This window comes from Ricinus communis, chromosome 5 (assembly GCF_019578655.1).
Source record: "Ricinus communis isolate WT05 ecotype wild-type chromosome 5, ASM1957865v1, whole genome shotgun sequence".
In the NCBI taxonomy this organism is placed as follows: Eukaryota; Viridiplantae; Streptophyta; class Magnoliopsida; order Malpighiales; family Euphorbiaceae; genus Ricinus; species Ricinus communis.
The window spans coordinates 11083830-11103619 of record NC_063260.1 but is presented as its reverse complement, the minus strand read 5'-3'; the positions used below and the strand labels follow the sequence as shown (position 1 = coordinate 11103619).

Below are 19790 nucleotides of genomic sequence, written 5' to 3'. Positions count from 1 at the left end.
TCTTACAATTCCTTTCAAGGTCCAATGCCCACGATCCTGGGAGACTTTTCAAGCTTGAGAAATTTATTTCTCTCAGATAACTGCTTGATGGCATACCAGAAGAAGTTGGCTACTTATCAGCCTTCAAATTTTAGATATCTGTAACAGATTCCCTCATCAAATTCTAAGAGGCTGACTTGGTTAATTTCTTGATGTTGGCTCCACATCATTACCTACTCGTCAACCTCAATCGATTGTATCATCATCCTGTGCAGTTGGTCCCAGTTTGTTTCATTAACTTTATTGCAATGGCTGCAAAGTCGAGCTATTCAGAAGATCCTTTCTGAATATCAGTATGCAGTTAGTGTGGGATAATATGTATGCAAATGCATCATTTTAAGTATGATGAGAATGTTTTAGCTTACATAAAAGAAAAAGAAGTTGAATAATACCAGAATACTTCCATATCTCTGCTTCTTAGATCTTTGTGGAATTAATTTTGTTTATGAATCTTTCAAGTCTAAAGCATCTGAATTTATCTGGAATCCCTTGATCTGTGTTAACATGCACTTTCAGGTTCAATTCATCCAAGCATTTCTGATTTGAACTTTCAACGTTAACTAAATTTGTCATTCGACAATTAAATTGGCCACTTTCCTCTGTGAAATTAATTCCAAACTCCAGATGACAAATCCATATGCATTTTTGTGGACCTCCAGCTGGGGAGATGCTTGGAGGACGAAGGTCATGAAGAAGTTATAATTCATATATGAATCGGCTTTATCGTGGTTTGGGAATGGGCTTTGTGACTGGAGCTTCGTAGCATTTTGTATTTCAGATAGTTGGCAGTCTACAATAAGCTATGGATAGCTGCTGCAATAAAGGCAAATCAATTGAAAGAGTGAGTACATAAGCTAATATGACAATATAACTATAGAAGTTAACAAATAATCTGTTTCATTTTTTTAGAGATGTGGAACTGGCAAATTATGCAAAATGATGAAGATGAAGTGCAGTAGATTAAGCCTTCGGCGAAAACAACTCGCGACAAATGAAAAAATGAAAACCCTTTCTGAAAAGTCATCTTGAAACTTCATGTTTGATATGTTAATTCTTCATGCTAAACCAAAAACTATGTAGGATTTGATGTCTCTAGAGACTGTCTGGATAATTCTGGCTAAGGCTCCAATCAAGTTTGGAAGAAGGCAGGGTTGTGCTGGGAATTTTCTAGAGAGATGTTAATTCTTCATAACGTGTGTTATTCAGCATCTTATTAATCTGATGGCCTTTTTGTACTTATTGTTAGACAAGGATGTAACTGTAAAAATTGAAGTGCACAAGTAATAGCATATAATCAAAACTGAGTTTATTCGAATCTTGCTTCAAGAAGGTAATTTTTCTGGCATGCAGATTCATTGGTTATTAGAAAAATGTGCTTTACTAGTAATGATACTTTCTTTTCTTTTTTTCCAGAGATTTTAGTGGTTTTTCGATCACAAATGCAGAGGAAAAAGACAGGAGGCATGTTTCCTCCTATCATCACTCTGTTTATATTTCTTGTTTAAGAACCCAACTGAATTCTTTTGGAGTTTGGACGCTTTCAATTGCCCAAGTATCACAAAAAAGCTTCAAATCATGCAGCTTACTGAACTACCTTTAATCGACCATAACCATAACCAAACTCCACCTTTAACTTGAAAAATTTTAGGTTCCTTTAACAAACTATGAGTATAAAACAAGATTTCCAATTTCACCTCATATGACAAAATTTCTCATTCTTAGCTCGCGGGAGTAATTAGATGCAGAATTGCCTAACTTGGAGACTCGCACGCACACACTCTCTCTGTCTCAAAAGAATTGATTGACCACGAAATTGAGTTAACGAGAAGTTTCTCAGCTATAAAAGTTTTACTAGTGATTAAATAAAAGAGGCTAGCATAGGATTTTTATTTAAATCGGTCACTTCAGGAAGATTGCGAAATTGGATTTATGGCAAGCTTAAATTCAATAATAACCCATCTATTGGAGTGGGGCAGAAGGAACAAGATTGAGGGAGAGAACCTTTCTAAGTATTTATATCAGAAGAAGAATATAGAAAAACGAAGAAGTATTTATATCTTTACAATCTAAATATTGGCCAACAGTGGAAAAGCAAAACTTAGGCTAGTGGAACCATTAATATGGGTAACTTGCCTACATCAAATGTCCCAACTTTCTATTTAGACGTAAGATAAAATACTTTGAACTCCAAAACCGCACTCACAAGTTCATATTCTGTCATCGTATATACATAAACAGAGAAGGACTGCTCTTCCTATGTAAATACTATGAACAGCGCAGAATGCACAAGGGAAGCATGTACCAATGCACAAAGCAGTGATAGTTTAGAAGGAAGAACCTTAAAACGCCCAAGGGCATAGAGCAACATCTTCTGAAGAATTGCCTACGCTCGTTGTGTGACCAGCTGCTCATTCTCGAACTATAGTTTTCAGTCTTGCCTACTAGCTAAGCACAACTCATGCAACTCATTTAATATCCATTCCTCCCCTGTGTGACCACCCAACACTAAGACTCTAGTACCTCCAACCACACAAGTGCTATGGCCCCAGGCAAATTTAGGTCGCTGACCAGGAACATTGAGAGTCCTCCATGATGGTTTTGCCTCAGAAGGATCCAACAGGAAAAGCTGAGAAGGAGAGTGCAGCCCGGCCATGGAACCACCAAAGATTATGATCCTCCCACAAGGCATGGTGAGAGCAACATGGTCAAGTCTTGGAGGAGGAACCACAGAACTCTGGCTGCCTACACCAGTAAATGCGTTGCAATCTAGTTGCCTCCACTGTGGCTCATCATCCTCCAAATCAATAGTATAAGCCTCACCAGATCTCAGTCGCAAGTGCCCACTTTTGGCTAGGCCACCAAACATAAGAATTTTTGAACGACCATAAACTGAGAGGGAATGTCCCAATCGAGACGGAGGAGCCCAAGAAGTTGGAATCTCTTTCCAGATTGGCTTGTCTGTAGTGAGATCCAACAAATAAGTATCACTCAGAAGAACCCCAGCATCTGTGCATCCACCTGAGACAACCAGTTTAGAACCTTCTATTGTGCAAGAGCTATGCCAGGATCGAGGAAGAGGGGGAGCTCCACCAGAAATTTCTATCCATGTTGGCTGTTTGGCGTCCAAGTCCAGAACAAAAACATCATTGAGCAAACCTTGCCTTCCACATCCTCCAAATACAACCAACCAAGAACCATTGAGACAAGAAAGAGTGTGGCCCCAGCGTCCAGGTGGAGATGACTTCACGCTCACCCTCCGCCACTCTGGATTTGCAGCATCAAGATTGAGAACAAATGTATCATCCATTGGCTGCATATCAACTCCTTCCCCTCCAAATAAAACAAGTCTATTCCCAGCTGCACACGCACTGAAATTGCAACGCGAAGGCTCAACTGCTCCTCCAACAGTCAGTTTCCTCCAGCTTACAGCCTCGAGAGTTGTTAGTTCCCTAGCCAGACGCCCCCAACCTAACTTCTTTGTCATCAGCTCTAAAGCACCAGTGACTTCTCTTCCCCATGCATTTTGGCAAACCATTTTCCTCACGTGCTCATTCTTTGTCAATTGACGGATTCTTCTACAAACAGACCCAATAGACGCAACATCCCTAGGTGTCAAGCGTGATAAAATGTTGTGAGCCAATACTTCATCAGATAATCGAAGTATCCCACATATTTCTTGATGCTGGGTAAATGGTGATGAGCCACTTAAATGAGGATATTTAGCTGATTGATAACTTTTCTGATTACAAGATTCTTTGAAAACCGGATACGACACACGATTCAGATCTATTTTTGCTTCTGAAAACATTTGAATACCTATTACGTGCGTGACAATCCCATCATCATCACGTATGTGTGCAAGTCTCAGTCTGTTAATCAATGGAGTACCATCCTTGCGAAAATTTAGAAGTTCACCTTGGAACTCAATACCTTCCTCGAGGCATCGTCTAACTTCGGAAACAACAACTGGATCCACTAACGGATGCCGTCTTTGAGCACGAGGGTCTCTAAATTGTAGAAACCGACTGGGAAAATAAAATGTTCCAAAAGGGTCAGTACATAATTTACAACATAAAATTCTCAATAATGTCATACAATGACATAAATACAAATCATAATGAGTACTGAAAAGTACAATGATACAATGACAGAAATACTAAATCATTAAAAAAAATTACCTTTCATGACTCATATAGCTACATTTTAATTCCTTCAACAAAATAATAAATTTTTCTAAAGAATAATAACAAGGTAGTTTAAAGTCATTTTGAATGAAATAAAACCATGCCTTGGCAAAGAATGAATTCTTGCAAAATGGTTTATTCCAAACAAGGCCATAATGAAAAAATAAAAAGAATTCAATATTTTGTCCAGTTCCATTTTAAAGACTTCTCTCCTCAATATTTTTACTTGTTCTTTAAAGTATGAAATATAAGAAATTAGCAGTGTCAAACAGCAGTTAGCTTATTATTCACAAGATAATTCTAATCAAATCATAATAATTTCCTCATATTCTATCAAAATTTAAAAACGAAATACCAGTTTTGACCGAGGACTTCATCGGCGCGATAACCAGTGAAGATCTCGAAGACCTTATTGACATAAATGATAGGAAAATCAGGCTCAAGTGCATCTGAAACGACAATCGACGTCGGCGTTTCTGGATACATTAGAAATGGAATATGCTCCATTTCTTCTTCTTCTTCTTCTTCTTCTTCGTGTTCTTGTGGTTGTTCAGGTGTGGCGCATTTTAGTCTTTTTCCTGAGCTATGAAGCTGCTCATCATCATCATTCTCTTCTTCTTTGAGGTTGGACATGATATGTGTGTTTGTGGTGTGCTTCTGTTTCTGTTTGTAAGTTTCTCTCTCTACTGAGTCTCTGTCTTGTGTGGAGAGAGAAAAATAAAAAGAAAAGAAAAACAATGGGGCGAATGGTGGCATTTGTGTTCGGTTCCCGAGATATTTTGTGTTAGGACCGAGAATGGCCTATTTATCCCCTTGATTTACACAACTGCCACTACTTCCACCGAATCTATTACTTTATTTAGTTAAGGTTAAATACACGAATGATGCTCTAAACTCGTGCTGTTTTTGCAATTGATTTTTCAAATTTTACTTTGATTGAATTGGCCCTTTCAATTTGATAGATTCTCTTTGTAACACCTTTATAGATACAATTATGAGCATTTTAACAACAATATAGAATAAGTTAAATTAACATAATCACATTAATTAATAACTAATAAATGTGTATAACTTCCATATATATAAAAATTTAATATTGAAATCTCTATTAGATTATAATTTCCTCATAGTTATAAATTTTGTAAAAATAATAATATTTTATATTATTATATATTTATTAATCGATGAATCATTTTTATATTATCTTAATATTTAATTTATAATAAATAACATGTTAATAATATTTAATCTTGTAAAGTTTATAAGTATTAATTAATATAATTTATATTTATTGTACTAATCGAATCTTAAATGTTGAAATTTCTATTAAAGAAATATTTAAAAGTATTGTTAATTATTATATTTTGTAAAACATAAAAATAACATTAAAAATTTTACTAAATTTTATAACTAATGCTATAATAACAGTTACACAATACACTGCTGGTTTAATGAATTAGTTAAATTATTTTTATATTTTAAAATAAGATTCAATTTTAAAATTATGGTGGACTAAATTAATTGTGTTAAAATAAGTTTAGCATTGCACTAAAACACATTACTCTAAAAAAAGTTATTTTATTTAATATTTAATATTTAATTTATTTATAAAAATAAGATTTATATTCTTTTAGAAATAGATTTTAAGAAATATACAAGAAACTAAGAAATAGAAACAAATGATAAAAAGTAAAATGAAACTATCCTTAGTCATATACAGTAGTTTATGAAATATAAATATACTTAAATTAATTGAACAACTCAATTTAATTTTTTAATTAAGTAAAAGCGAAACCAATTTAAAATGAATTAAATAACATTTGAAATCAATACAATAAACTTGTAAGTTGTAAATGATACAATGCCGGTAGAAAATTAGAAGACGATATCCTTAAAGTAATTAGTTTTGTATAAATGATTAAATATTATTTTTTCTTTTCTTTTCTCTCATTTGTTTCATTTTAAAAAATGCAAATTATGAATGAAAATTATTTATGCATGTCATAACTTACTATCCAAAATAATTTAAAAATTGAGTAAAATGAGCTTGGAATTAATTAATAATTTTAATTGTGGAATTTGATATAATCGGTTGTTTAGAATGTGGAAGTTGATATATACAGGACGCAAAGAGAATTATACACAACACAAATCATAAGGAATGGCAATATGGTAGTTTTGAGAGAGCAGGTAGGCTTATATGTAAAAACGTAAATCCACGTAGGAGGAGTGGCAAACACGTGTCATAAAAATCTGAAAGAAAAATATCTAGACCTAATATAGTATCACAACGTGACCCCCCCAAGAAAAAAAGAAAATAAAAAATAAGAGAAAGAAATAAAGAAACCACGTCATAGATATTGTTAAGAAGATATTTATCAGTGTCGGGATGGGGCGGGAACGGGCCCCACCGGCATAATTCCAATTCGATGGTCCCTCACCCCATAAAATGCCCATCTCTCAAAATGTCATATAAATCCTTGAGCTTTTCTTTTTCTTTAAGCAACAAACTCTTAAATGATAGATTATATTATATTATTATTATATTATTATTATTAATATGAGTCGGTGTTGGACGCTATTAATCTAATACAGCTTTGATAATCTAGTGGACCGTCAATTTGCCCATTTTCTTTTCTTTATCCACTAATCTAGGGGAATTTAGAATATATAAAACATAATTTTTAGATTTTAACTCGAAACTCTAATTAAATTAAAAAAAATTTTACTATCTCATTTATATAATTTTAAATAATAATTATTTTATTTATATAGAAATATTCATATCCATTTATTGTGTTTTTTATATATATGTATTTTTATATATTTCTAGTCTTGGTTTAGACTATTTTTTTTTATCAAAATTAAGGCTTAAGCTATAGTTTGTTTACACAACTTAATCTATATTGGTTGACATTTCAAACTAATGATGAAATAGTATTTGGTTAAAATTTAAAAAAATTAACAGAATTTATTTATATATTTTAAAAGAAGTAAAAATTAATTTATTATTGTACATAATCGAATTTGTATAAAATTAATTATAGCTAAACTAAATTCTAATAAAATAGGTAGAATTTTAAAATAGATTCTATATTAGTAAGTTAATACATTCCATAACATAAAAATATCTCTTTCAATTTTAATTATTTTTATTTTATTTTTTCTTTAATATCTTTTTTTTAAATAAAATGAATTCTTTTATTAATTTCAATCAAGCATATAGCATTATTATTTAACAAAAATAAAATTTCAAATAAGATAGCTCGTTGCCGCTAGTTTTAATGGATAACTATATTTCCAAGATATTTTACAAGACAATTATAATTCCTTCACACATCTAACTAATTAATGGAAAAAGTTTACATAAACTTCTTACATCTAATTTCAAGTTATAGTGAATGAGCTATTGAAATACATAAGAATGAAGCATAAAAGGAAAGCAATATAAATGATGATTTTTCTAATGGAAGAAAAAGGAATATATTTTCATCTATCCATTTGGTAAAATATATATAACAAAATTATGAAATATTCAAAAAACATGTATTAATCGATAATTTCATACACTTTTGCACAGATATATAGTCATACTGTTGAAAAAATAAAAAATTATATCTCCAAATAATTGAAACAATTGCCATTTATTTGTAGCTAGCAAGTGGGCGAATAAAGGTTGAAGTAGAGAATAAGCATGATGAAAACAGAAGTTCCAAAATGGTCAATTGCAGAGGTTCCAATTTACGATTTTACAAAGTCAAGTTGGGGCAAAACGGGCTTTAAAGGCTTGCCATGTTAAGCCTTTCTCTAAATACTCAATATTGGAGGGGTCAAAAGGACCCTTGATTCTGTCTATGGATTTTATCACTGCCCTCGCCGGAAGTACACTCTTTGATGGGTCCGGTGAAGTCTTGTAGCTCAAACACGAAGAGAATCCCTGCCATTCACATCCCAATTAAAACAAACTTTGTCTTGTTCAATTATAAGTGCAAACAGAATCCAACGATTGCTTTCATAAGTCTAATACCATTACATAAGCATATCTTTATTCGCATAGAAACTTAAACAAAAGATATGGTAAAAATTACAAGTTCGATATATAAGCTGACCTTGAAGATGAGCACTTCTGCTTCTTGTTCGTCTACAGCAGCATGCACAAGTAGTGCTTCTTCTCTAGCAGACTGACTATAGAATTCTAGAATTGCAATCTCCTCATTATGTCCGTACTCATCGTCGTCGTCGTCATCATTTTCATCCTCATATCTCACTCTCCTCCTTGCACTGCAGCGAAGCCATGAAACTGGCACTCGGGTCCTGCTCAGCTTTAGAGATTTGATTGCAGGGCTTGTAATTAGATTGTTGTGAAGAGAAGTGTTTGGCTTTGGAAGAGAAGATAACATGGAGTAGGATGGTGCAATAATCCATGTTTTTGTTTGCTTCAACATGGGTCCTTGTGTTGTTCTCATATATGTTGTAAGATAAGGTCATATGGGGTGGATGCCACTCGCCCTTTATATATGTGCATCTTACTTGGCCTTAGTATTTGACCTTTGTTTTCTTGTTTTTTTAAATAAGAATCACTCATGCCTTGTATCAATTGAAAGGGTAGATTGAGAATTTACATATTGAAACTGCAATTCCAATTTAGTATGTGCATGGAAATAATAAAATTTTATGTTATTACACTAATTTTTTTTTAAATGAATAAAATATTTAAAATATTTATTTTATTTTATTTTTAAATTTGAAAATTTTATTAAAATTTATAAATCAGAATAATTTTAAATATTACAACACTGACCAGAAGTTTCTTATTTTTTAGAAAGGAATGAAATGATTGCTAGTATTTAATCTAATTATTCTAACAATCTTCAAATCTAAATAATTCACGATATGAGATGACTTGAGTTTGAATTAGCATATGTGAATGTTAACGTGACTATCAAAGTCTTAATATATCTTTGATTAAATCAAAAGGCAAGGATAGTGGGGATGCTGATCGTATGTTGGCTAGATTGAAAGGCGTTCTTTGATTAAAGTCACAAATTCAATTTTTTGAATTCACAATTGGTGAAATAGTTTGGCTGAACAGAAATACTCTAATAAAAGGAAAGAAATAGAAACTTTTTAGTCTATATTTATTTAGATCTGTTTGAGATTATAAAAGTATATTAAATAAAATTAATATATTAATTTTTTAATTTTTATATATTATTTTTCTCAAATTGGTTTTTAAAAAAAATTAGTTTACCTACTTTTTTATAAAAAATCATTTTTGAAACTTAACAAATAATATAACATAAAATTTAAGATTATAAAAATATTTTTTCAATTTGAAAGCTAGATATATCCCACATTTCCTTTCTTTTTTTAGAGTATCTCCAACGCACTATTTATATAAGTCAAACTATTTATCTTAAAAAGTTCTATCATAAAATAGTATTCCAATGTATTATTTATTTTATATATATATATATATATATATTAATTTATGAAATTTAAATTTTTTTTGACACGTATACTTAATTTTTAACACATATGATTTTATTTTGACACATAGGATTTAAGCTTATGTTTTATTTTATAGTTTTTTTTAATTTATTAATTAATAAGTTACATTCCTAATTAAACACCGATTCTAATCCTAAAAATAACATATTAATAATAAGTTACTTTCTTAATTAGATAATGCTTAATTTTCTAATTAGATAATAATTCTAATCATATAAAATAATATTTTTAAATATTATATTCACTAATAAACTACTAATTGAATAATAATTTATGATTCTAAAAAATAGTAATATCAATTATATTAATAGTATTGATTTATATAATATTAGAATTAATCAATAAATATTTATAAAATAATTTTATAATACTGTACTAATTAAATTTAAATTTTTTTAAAAAAATTAAAGATATTTAAAAATAGTTAGTTTATTGTTATTTTTTAAAATAATATAAATTAATATTAAACATTAAGAATTTTATTATATTGTAATTATAAACTTGATTTTATTATTGAAATAATAATAGTGTTCGTGCAACGCACAAGTAAACGACTAGTATAAAGTTGGTTCTCTATTTATAGAGAGCTAAACTTCACTCTCTATTTAATATTTAATAAATGCACTACAAATTTTTATATATTTAACTTAATTAATATTTACAATTCTTATTTTTACACTGATAAAAATTAAAAAGAAAAAAAATAAAACTATTAATGTCTATCGAAATAAAGTAAAATATAGAATAAAATACAAAAATTCTATTAGATTTAAATAAAATGTTTTACTCTTCATATGTAAGTGTTTCTTAAGGTGCTATTTGTAATATAAATTACACTCTTTAAAATAAAGAGCACCAGTGGAGATGCTCTTAGTGTATACATATTTAGAATTAATTTAGACTATACTGGGTAGGACCTTTACAGATGGTAAAATACTACTTTAACAAATTTACCTGTGTGTTGCACCACTATTATTATTATTTCGATTATAAAATTATATAATTTAATAAAATTTCTTATATTTAATATTAATTTATAATATTTTAAACAATAGTATCAGATTAATTATTTTTAAATATATATTTTTTATTTTTTTATTTTATTAGTACAAATATAAAAATTATTTTAAAAAAATATTTATTAATTGATTTTAATCTTAGCCCGAGCGGATGGGCACTCAGCTTTCCTCCCTGCGTTGGCTCCTCCCCTGGCCGTCTCATTGCTACCTTTTGCTACTAGCTCTTTAGCTCTACCTCTGCAATTGGCTAAGACAGTTCCCTCACGGGCGAATTCCGACACTCACTGTACTCCCCACATCTTTCGCTTACTGAGCTTGGGCTGGTAAGCTCCAGGGTCAGTCTCCTTTCCCTGTTATCCCCCTCGCTTCCTATATTTCCTCTAGCTGGTCTTCCACAAATTTTCCTTTGAAGACGATCTTTGGACTTTGGAGATGCAGCCTGGAATCTACTGTCTCAGGTGCTGAACTGGTCCATTCTGGAATTAAAAACGTATTAAATAAAAAATTTAGTTCATTATCAAATATAATATTAATAATATTATTTTCTAGAATATGATTTTATTTAATTAAAAATTTAATTAATTAATATAATATAAAAATAGTTAATATATTATTCTTAAGATAAAATTAGTATTATTATCTTATTAAAAAGTTATATAATATTAAAATATAATTAATATATTATTTTTTAAGATTAGAGTCAGTATTTAATTAAAAATGTAATTTGTTAATCAATAAATTAATAAAAGAATAATAAACTTACATATAAACTTAAATCTTACTTGTCAAAAATAGTATGCATGTCAATTAAAAATTATACGTACCAAAAATTAAACACACGTGTCAAATAAATTTTAGGTCCTATAAATTTATAAATATATAATAATAAATATAGTACAAATTTTTATATATTTAATTTAATTGATATTTGTAATTATTATTTTATATTGATCAAAATTAAAAAAAAAAAAATTAAAACTATTAATATTTATGAAAATAGCATAAAATATAGAATAAAATATAAAAAGTCTATTAGACTCAAATATAAAATTTTACTCTTAAGATGTTTTTTTATAGTAAAAAGTATACTTTTTAAAATAAATATATATAAAATATGTAAGATTCAGATTCATAGAAAAACTAGAAAATGTCTTTTACCTTGTAATCTGCGTGTAATATCTCCCTTCTTTGGGAACACTATATCTCACTCTTATCTTCTCATTAATTATAACCATGCACAGCGTGAACACACAGAGACGGTTCCTATGCGGCTCTGGTGCAGCAAATTATAGCAATTAAACCAAAAATTGAGGTAGTATTAACTACCGTACGGCCCCAGAAACAGGCACGCCAACACAGACGCTTCACTTTTGCTGCTCGCTGCTTTGTAGCAGGGGACCATTGACCCTGTCCTTCTCTTCTCATTTGGAACCACAACCAGCAGCACACTTTCATTAATTAGAACAATAAAATCTACCAACTCGAACCGTTTAACTGTATACTACTATTTATCTTATTCTTAAATTTGATTAAGATCTCAATTCTTATAAAATTCCCATTGACAATCAAGAAAATGATTCCTTCTTCAGAAATTGTATGGCAGCTTAATCATTAGGTAGCACAAAAACTGGATCAAAATGATAGAGAAGTGGTTTACTTATAAACCCCTCCTATAAATTGTTCTGCTTTAAGCAACATTCTCATTTAAACTATATTAACTTTTAAATTATTATAACTTCTTTTCTTATAAATTGTACATATTTAATAACACTGTCTATATATTAATTCTTTTCATAAATTGTGCTGAGGGGTGATTTTTTTTCTTCTTTTAATTAAGGCATGAACTTGCCAAGCTCATATTTCTACTTTTATCTAAACCCTTTCAAATAAAAATTAAAATTAAAAAAAAAACATAATAAAAGGTCAAATTAATCCAAAAATCTAAAAAATAAAATAATAAAATTTATTATCTCTAAATAAATTAAAATGAAATAGTAGATAACTAGTATTGTAATTTCTATTTAGGAACCATTATATCAGATGCGCCAGCCAGTTTAAATAGGAGCATCCAAAGAGGCGAATTCAAATTCCACCTCATTAAACAGCTATTCCCAAAATAACCGCGACTATCATTCCTGTTTCTCATCATAACTCCCCTGCTATAATAATAACAAATAATCCCGAATTATTTTATCTTTTCCTTAAATTCCCCTCAAAATTATTAACTGTAAACAAATCCCTCCATCATAAATAAACCAAAAGAAATAACAAATCACTCTAATAATAATGTATATTAAAAAAATTTAATTATTTTAACGAAATTAAAATATCAAATTATTCTTACTAAATTTTTCAAAATTTATTTATATATATTAAAAATAAACTACTTTTTTAAATTATGATTTTTAATTTAATAGTTGTTAACTTGATTAATTATAACACAAAATATTATGTAATCTAATTTTAATAGTTGTTAAAATATATTAATATAAATTTTAAATTTAACATTTCTTTTACAATTTGTAATCTCATTTTTAAATATTAAATTGCTAGTAATTTTAAAATATAAAAATAATTAATATTTTTAATAAAATTTAAATTGATTAAATATATAAATGGCTCATTGAACTTATTCGGTTTTTGCAAGTGACGTCTTAAACTCAATTTTGATCCAATTGAATTTTTCAACTTTATGAGTTGTTATTTTTAACTCCTTTAGTTACAGACGTTATGTGTGTGTGTGTTTTATATTATTTAAAAAGCGTGTAAGTTTGAATAAAATAATAATATTTAAAATATAAAATAATAGCTAAATAAATAAATAGCCTGAACTTGTTTTATTTTCGTAATTGATCATCTAAATTCAACTATAATTTAATTGTATCTCTCAACTTTATGAGATATTATTTTTAATTTCTTCAATCACAGAAGTTATACGCATGTATTTTATACCATCTAAATATTATTTTTCGTTGCTATCATTATTTGTAAAATTAAGTAGTTCGATTGAATTAAATTGAATTTGAAGAATGATTGTAAAAATTTAGTAAATTTAGATAATTATTTATATATTTAGCCAATTTAAATTAGTGTTGAATTTTTTTAATAAATTATTAGCTTAATTATTTTAATATTATTAAAGAGATATCAAAATTAATTACTAAAAATAAAAAATTCTACTAGATAAAATATTATACAATTAGGAGACTTTAAAATGATTAAAAGAAACAAAGAGAAAAAAGTTTTATTTTTTATTTTTTTATTTTCTTCTCTCTTGCTCGCGTTATCTTACACACACACACACACAAAAACACACTGTCTTTCCCTTTCTTTCTCTTAAAAAACTCTGAAATTCAACGCTTATTTCGAGCAACAGAATCCCGCAATTTATCCAAATTTCTGTTAACGGATCTCACTTGGCCACTCAACATTCATCATAATAATATCTTTCCTCTCCTTGTATTCTCTAATTTTTCACTTCTAGGGTTTCATTTTATCTTCACAGATCTACCTCAGTTTCACTTCTGAATCTTGTATATATATAAAAAAAATGCTCCGTTTCACCTCTTTCATCCTTCAATTTACCTTTTTAGACTGTGCTTAGGTTTTTGGTCGATCTTACTGTTACTATTCACCAACTCTGTGAGCCCGTCTTTGTTTTTCCTTAGTAAATGGCTGCCTTGCAACGAGTGGCATCAAGTGTGAGTGCCACTGCTAGTAATTATAGTTCTTGTAAAGGTAATGGTGTTGTTACTGCGACTGCTGATGTGGCGGTCTCTGATCAGTTTCCTGCTGGTTTACGTGTTTTGGTAGTTGATGATGATACTACTTGCTTGAGAATTCTTGAGCAAATGCTTCGCCGTTGCCTTTATCACGGTTAGTTTACTTTTATTTGGTGTTTTAGTTTTTTTTTTTTTTTTTATTTAAATGTTTGTGCTTTCATGTTTACGGTTCTAATAAATGGTTCAACAAAGATGTTGACTTTGTCTTAGTGTTAGTGGAGTGTGAAATGAAATCGGTTTAAGGCTAACCGGAAAAGTTTATGAACTGAATTGCGTAAAATTCAGCATTTCAACGGCCGGCTATTATTCGTCAATTCAAGTGTTAATGAATTTGATAGGTGTCTACATTAGTCTTCTCCTTGCAATATATACTTCTTTTTGTCACATGCAGTTCGATATCTTTTTAAGACAGGGTTTCATGAGGATCTGGTGTTCCTTAGGGTCTGTAAATTTATAAAGACGAAGTCTTTGGTTTGTAAATGCGATGCTGTGTCTCTTATGTTATTAATATGCCACTTAATTTTGGCTAACTTTACCTCATCAACTATTAGCATTCTAAGTGATTCTCTCTTTCTCGTGAAAGATTGTTCCTTGTTGTTATAGTTTGTTGTTTGAGTTGAAAGGCTTACCCATTTGTTTTAACGTTTGCAGTCACAACCTGTTCCCAGGCCAAAGTAGCTTTAAATCTTCTAAGAGAAAGGAAGGGCTGCTTCGATGTAGTATTAAGTGATGTTCATATGCCTGATATGGATGGTTTTAAGCTCCTTGAGCATGTTGGCCTAGAAATGGACCTTCCAGTAATTAGTAAGTATTTTGTTTTATCTTCCTTGTTGGAAGTACTATCCAAATTTGTGCTTATCTATTAATATGATAATGTGCACTACAGTGATGTCTGCCGATGGAAGGACAAGTGCTGTAATGAGGGGAATTAGACATGGGGCCTGCGATTATCTGATTAAACCTATACGTGAGGAAGAGCTTAAGAACATATGGCAACATGTTGTTAGGAAAAAGTGGCACGAAAATAAAGAAATTGAACATTCTGGAAGCTTGGAAGATAATGATCGGCACAAAAGGGGAAATGAAGACGCTGAATACACTTCTTCTGTTAATGAAGGAACGGAAGGAGTTTTGAAAGGTCAGAAAAGAAGGAGCAATTCTAAAGATGAGGATGATGGTGAACCGGATAGTGATGATCCCTCCACATCAAAGAAACCACGTGTTGTATGGTCAGTGGAGCTCCATCAACAATTTGTCAGTGCCGTAAACCAGCTTGGAATTGATAGTATGATCTTCAACACTTTGCTGTTTATTTTTGCTGTTTAAGTTATCAATGCAATGTATTTTATGTATTGAAGGTGAGGCCTGCAGTTTATTACTGTGATTGCAGAAGAAAAATCCCCTGACTATTGTGTCTTTTGGCTAATCTTTTTGACTACCATTTCAGAGGCTGTACCCAAGAGAATTCTAGAATTGATGAATGTACCTGGTTTAACCAGAGAAAATGTTGCTAGTCATTTGCAGGTTTGGTTTCTAATCCTTGTTATCAACTTTTTTTTTCTTTGTTTTCTGTTTTCTTTCGTTGTCCTGATTTTTTTGGTTATTATGTTATAATGTAGCTATTTGTTACGGCATAGTTATCTCATGGTAATAGAAAATTACCTTGTTCCCTTCCAGTAACCAGAAATAAACTGTTAAAAGAAAAAGTAAATAAATGTAGTAGCTTAACAAAAATAATTGATAAGCAGAGCAGTTCGTTACATAATATATTTGCATGGGGATGTGCATTGTATAGGAAAAATCAGGGACAGAAATGCAAATCCCTATTTAGACTTTTGCTACCATGGTGTGCATGCCTAATATGACAATTCTGGTCTGGAGTTCTATGTAGCAATGTTATTCTAAAGTCTTAGGGAAATTGCTACTTAGTTTGAATCACGGCTCATTCATGAATGAAATAAATGCTTAACAATTGTGGGGAGGGCCATTTTATTCTCTAAATTGGGAAAAAGAAATAAAAAATTTACATGTAAAATTGGTGGAAGAGATATACATGTAAAATTTACATGCGGCTAAATAGTGCTGGGAGAGGCCCAATCACTAGTGACGTAATGGTCTCACTAGTTGACTGAGAAATGCAGCCAATCCTCTCCATATTAAATGACTGCCGATATAATTTTTTTTAAAGTTTTGTGTGGTTGACTACCTTAAGATTCCCTAATATTATGGGATTAACATTTTGGTCAATTGATCTTTTCACCTGCGTCTGCTCCCCTCTCTATTATGTTTAACCCACCCTTTGTTTTTCCTGACCCTTCTCATTCCTTTTTGATGATGTTTTTCTTCAATATTTTGCTGGGAGGAAGGATTGCTGCATTCTCTTTCTTTGTTGATGATTAGGGATCCAAGAGATAATTCCTTTTTCTAGTCATTTACTATTTTTGCTGTTAATCTGTGCTTTTTTGTTGTTCCACTACTGATTACTTCAACTTCTTTGTGTAAGGGAGAACATTTCACTAAAGGTCTCTTCCCTATGTTGTCCAATAACCATCAGATGTCTTGAATTGGTACATTGTAGGATGGTTTGAAGTTATGTTGCAATAGCTCCAATCTGATGTTCTTTTCATTGTTTTTACATTCTTTCTTTTTAATTATTATGATATCAATTTTTGCAGAAGTTTAGGCTATATCTGAAGAGGTTAAGTGGAGTTGCTCAACAAGGTGGGATTTCTAGTACATTCTGTGGTCCCATGGACTCGAACGTGAAACTTAATTCACTTGGAAGATTTGACATACAAGCTTTGGCTGCATCAGGTCAGATTCCTCCACAAACATTAGCAGCGCTGCATGCGGAGCTTTTTGGCCGACCAACAGGTAGCCTAGTTACAACAATGGACCAGCCAACTCTTTTACAAGCATCCAGGCAAAGTCCGAAATGTATTCCTGTTGAACATGGTGTGACGTTTGGTCAGCCAATAGTAAAATGCTCATCCGGTATTTCAAAACATTTTCCACAAAATATGGTGTCCGTTGAAGAAGTTTCTTCAGGATATGGAGCATGGCCTTCTAATAGTCTGGGCACAGTAGGGCCTAGTACCAATCTGGGCGGTATGACTACTCAGAATGGCAACATGTTGATGGATATATTCCACCAGCAGCAGAAACAGCAGCAACCACAGCAGCAGCAGTCACTGGCAGATCCCAGCCGTTCAATTAATGTGCAGCCATCTTGTCTTGTGGTCCCTTCTCAATCATCAGCCTGTTTTCAGGCAGGAAATAGTCCTGCTTCAGTTAATCAGAGCAACTTTAACAGGAATGTGGTTATTGATTATAGCCTTCTGTCATCTCAATCAAATAATTCTGCATTGAATATTGGACACATACCTGAAGGGGATTTAAAAACTACAGGTGCTGTTAATGGGTATTCAGCCCCTGGTTCATTATCTCCTCCAGCATCATCATGCTCTGTCAATGCTGACAGTGGAGTCCCTCGGCAAGTCCAGAACCCGACTCTAGCCTTTGGAGCTGTCAGGCAGTTACCAGCTCTTTCTCCTAATATTTTTAATATCCAGGGTTCTTATGGTGTTAGGTCAGATGACATTCTTGATCAAGGACCGTTTTTTAAGAATCTTGGGTTTGTTGGTAAAGGAACATGCATTCCGAGTAGGTTTGCAGTGGATGAATTTGAAACACCCAGTAGCAATTTGAGCCATGGAAAACTCTATGTGGAGAACAATGACAATAAGGTGAAGCAGGAGCCAAATATTGATTTCACGGATACTTCAAGAGTGGGCATACCAGTGTTGCAGCAATATCCTCCAAATGATCTCATGAGTGTCTTCACGGAATAGGTGATTTGATTAACTGTCTTTCACATACATTTGTCCTTGATTTGCATGCATGTCTGCAGGGAGGTCCAATGTGCTATTTCGTGGTTTTTCATTACATTTTATCTACCTGAAACTATACATCTTAAGTATATATAGACTATGTATGTTTGCGCACATCTCTCTCATGCCATCACTATTGCCCATTGTTTTTTTTTTCATATATAATTTATGCGATGCCAGAATCTATGTTCATTATTGGAAAGGAGATATTTGTGCTATCTTTTGTGACTCGAAAACTTTTTGTAATTTGCAATGCAATGGATTGCTGGTTTGGCCAAAGCACATAATACAATATGGTGCAGTAGCCTGCATTATTTGCAGCCTTTTCCTTTTTGTTTGTACGACCTGCATTTTCTTTCACGTCCACTGTAATCAGGATCTCATGGTTTTCCCTTTCATTGTTCTAGTTTTTCTTCTTAGAGCAATATGATGATATAGTGCCAACTTAACCATGTTAGTCAATTTCATATCCAGAAATATGAAATTAGTTCTATATGCAAGGTTAAATATGGCACTGTTCTTGTGCCTCTTTCTGGCGTCACCCTTTGATATCCAAATGCTTTCTGATTATAGATTGATTATATAATTTAATTTTCTTTTTCTTTTTCCTTCCCGGCAGGGTTGAGTTTGCGGTGGGGGCAAGTCGCATGTTTGCCATGGAAAGTACATATTGTTCTGTATCATTAAATGGTTCAGAAGGGATTCAATCAAGTGCAAGTCTGTTATTATGGACTTAGTTTTAAGTGCTCGTCCGCTCTGTTGCATTATGGAGCCTCTCCAGAGTCAAATCACCTTCAGAGAAAAAATTATACCCATTCTGTATATTTTCTACTGAAGTGCTGGGGCGAAGCTCTACGTGCATGAAGTAGTAGTTCCTTCTTTTCTGGTGATAGTCTGTAGGGAAAATAAATATGTATTAGACTCCAATAGCTTGAAACGAAGTCCCACGTGATGGCATCTTGCCATCGTAGTTGTGTAGTTATTTGGGTATAATGATGAGGAACGCTAATTTGTTTATATCATGCAACTGATTTAAAAACAGTCCTGTTCCTGTTAACATATTACCCCACATTTTACTTCTTGAACTTATAATTATATTGCCCCACGCTATTGACTTCTTTTAACCCTCGTGTCACCAGGAAGTCCGTCCTGTGCCAACTATTAAAAGAAACATGGGGCCAGCCTGACAGAAGCAATTTTAACTTGTTATTTTTGCTGTGAGTTTAGAATTGGTAACGGTTGGAGTTTGATACTCGTAATTGACTTTCCTGAAGCTGAAATTGAGATCACTGATTTTTTTATTTTTTGAATGGCTTGATAAAATATATATTTTCTTTGCTTACACCGAAAAAGTCACGACCCACA

At 31.5% G+C, this 19790-nt stretch overlaps 3 protein-coding genes across 6 annotated transcripts; 1 reads left to right on the top strand and 2 right to left on the bottom strand.

Annotated features, from left to right (window-relative positions):
- Positions 1–611: 611 nt before the first annotated feature.
- On the bottom strand, positions 612–5033 carry LOC8270678 (adagio protein 3). Of its 3 annotated transcripts, none has more exons than XR_001536244.3 (3): positions 4579–5033; positions 2378–4064; positions 612–852 (listed from the first exon to the last, which is right to left on the bottom strand). XR_001536244.3 is itself a non-coding variant. In XM_002533152.4 (2 exons), the coding sequence occupies exons 1-2, from the start codon at positions 4977–4979 to the stop codon at positions 2468–2470; spliced, it is 1998 nt and encodes a 665-aa protein (XP_002533198.2). In that variant the 5' UTR covers positions 4980–5033; the 3' UTR covers positions 2027–2467. The 3 variants fall into 3 exon arrangements, 1 of the variants encoding a protein (XP_002533198.2); XR_001536245.3 differs by having other exon boundaries at positions 612–849; XM_002533152.4 differs by lacking the exon at positions 612–852 and having other exon boundaries at positions 2027–4064.
- Positions 5034–7842: 2809 nt separating this feature from the next.
- On the bottom strand, positions 7843–8726 carry LOC8270677. Its single transcript, XM_002533151.4, has 2 exons — positions 8333–8726; positions 7843–8160 (listed from the first exon to the last, which is right to left on the bottom strand). The coding sequence occupies exons 1-2, from the start codon at positions 8687–8689 to the stop codon at positions 7981–7983; spliced, it is 537 nt and encodes a 178-aa protein (XP_002533197.3). The 5' UTR covers positions 8690–8726; the 3' UTR covers positions 7843–7980.
- Positions 8727–14033: 5307 nt separating this feature from the next.
- LOC8270676 (two-component response regulator ORR21) lies at positions 14034–19466 on the top strand. 2 transcript variants are annotated; one of them, XM_015727803.3, is made up of 7 exons: positions 14034–14629; positions 15187–15339; positions 15422–15820; positions 15983–16059; positions 17211–17256; positions 17350–18386; positions 19045–19466. In XM_015727803.3, the coding sequence occupies exons 1-6, from the start codon at positions 14425–14427 to the stop codon at positions 18384–18386; spliced, it is 1917 nt and encodes a 638-aa protein (XP_015583289.1). In that variant the 5' UTR covers positions 14034–14424; the 3' UTR covers positions 19045–19466. The 2 variants fall into 2 exon arrangements, with proteins under 2 accessions (XP_015583289.1, XP_002533196.1); XM_002533150.4 differs by having other exon boundaries at positions 17211–18386.
- Positions 19467–19790: the final 324 nt, after the last annotated feature.

What these genes read in the sequence shown, in the direction of transcription:
- LOC8270678 (XM_002533152.4), bottom strand. Translation starts at nt 4,979, where the DNA reads ATGCCACCATTCGCCCCATTGTTTTTCTTTTCTTTTTATTTTTCTCTC. An exon ending in GAAGTCCTCGGTCAAAACTG is followed by an intron (nt 4,065 to 4,578) that starts GTATTTCGTTTT and finishes TTATTTTCCCAG; the next exon opens with TCGGTTTCTACAATTTAGAG.
- LOC8270677 (XM_002533151.4), bottom strand. Translation starts at nt 8,689, where the DNA reads ATGAGAACAACACAAGGACCCATGTTGAAGCAAACAAAAACATGGATT. An exon ending in CAGAAGTGCTCATCTTCAAG is followed by an intron (nt 8,161 to 8,332) that starts GTCAGCTTATAT and finishes TGTGAATGGCAG; the next exon opens with GGATTCTCTTCGTGTTTGAG.
- LOC8270676 (XM_002533150.4), top strand. Translation starts at nt 14,425, where the DNA reads ATGGCTGCCTTGCAACGAGTGGCATCAAGTGTGAGTGCCACTGCTAGT. An exon ending in TCGCCGTTGCCTTTATCACG is followed by an intron (nt 14,630 to 15,186) that starts GTTAGTTTACTT and finishes TAACGTTTGCAG; the next exon opens with TCACAACCTGTTCCCAGGCC. An exon ending in AAACCAGCTTGGAATTGATA is followed by an intron (nt 15,821 to 15,982) that starts GTATGATCTTCA and finishes CTACCATTTCAG; the next exon opens with AGGCTGTACCCAAGAGAATT.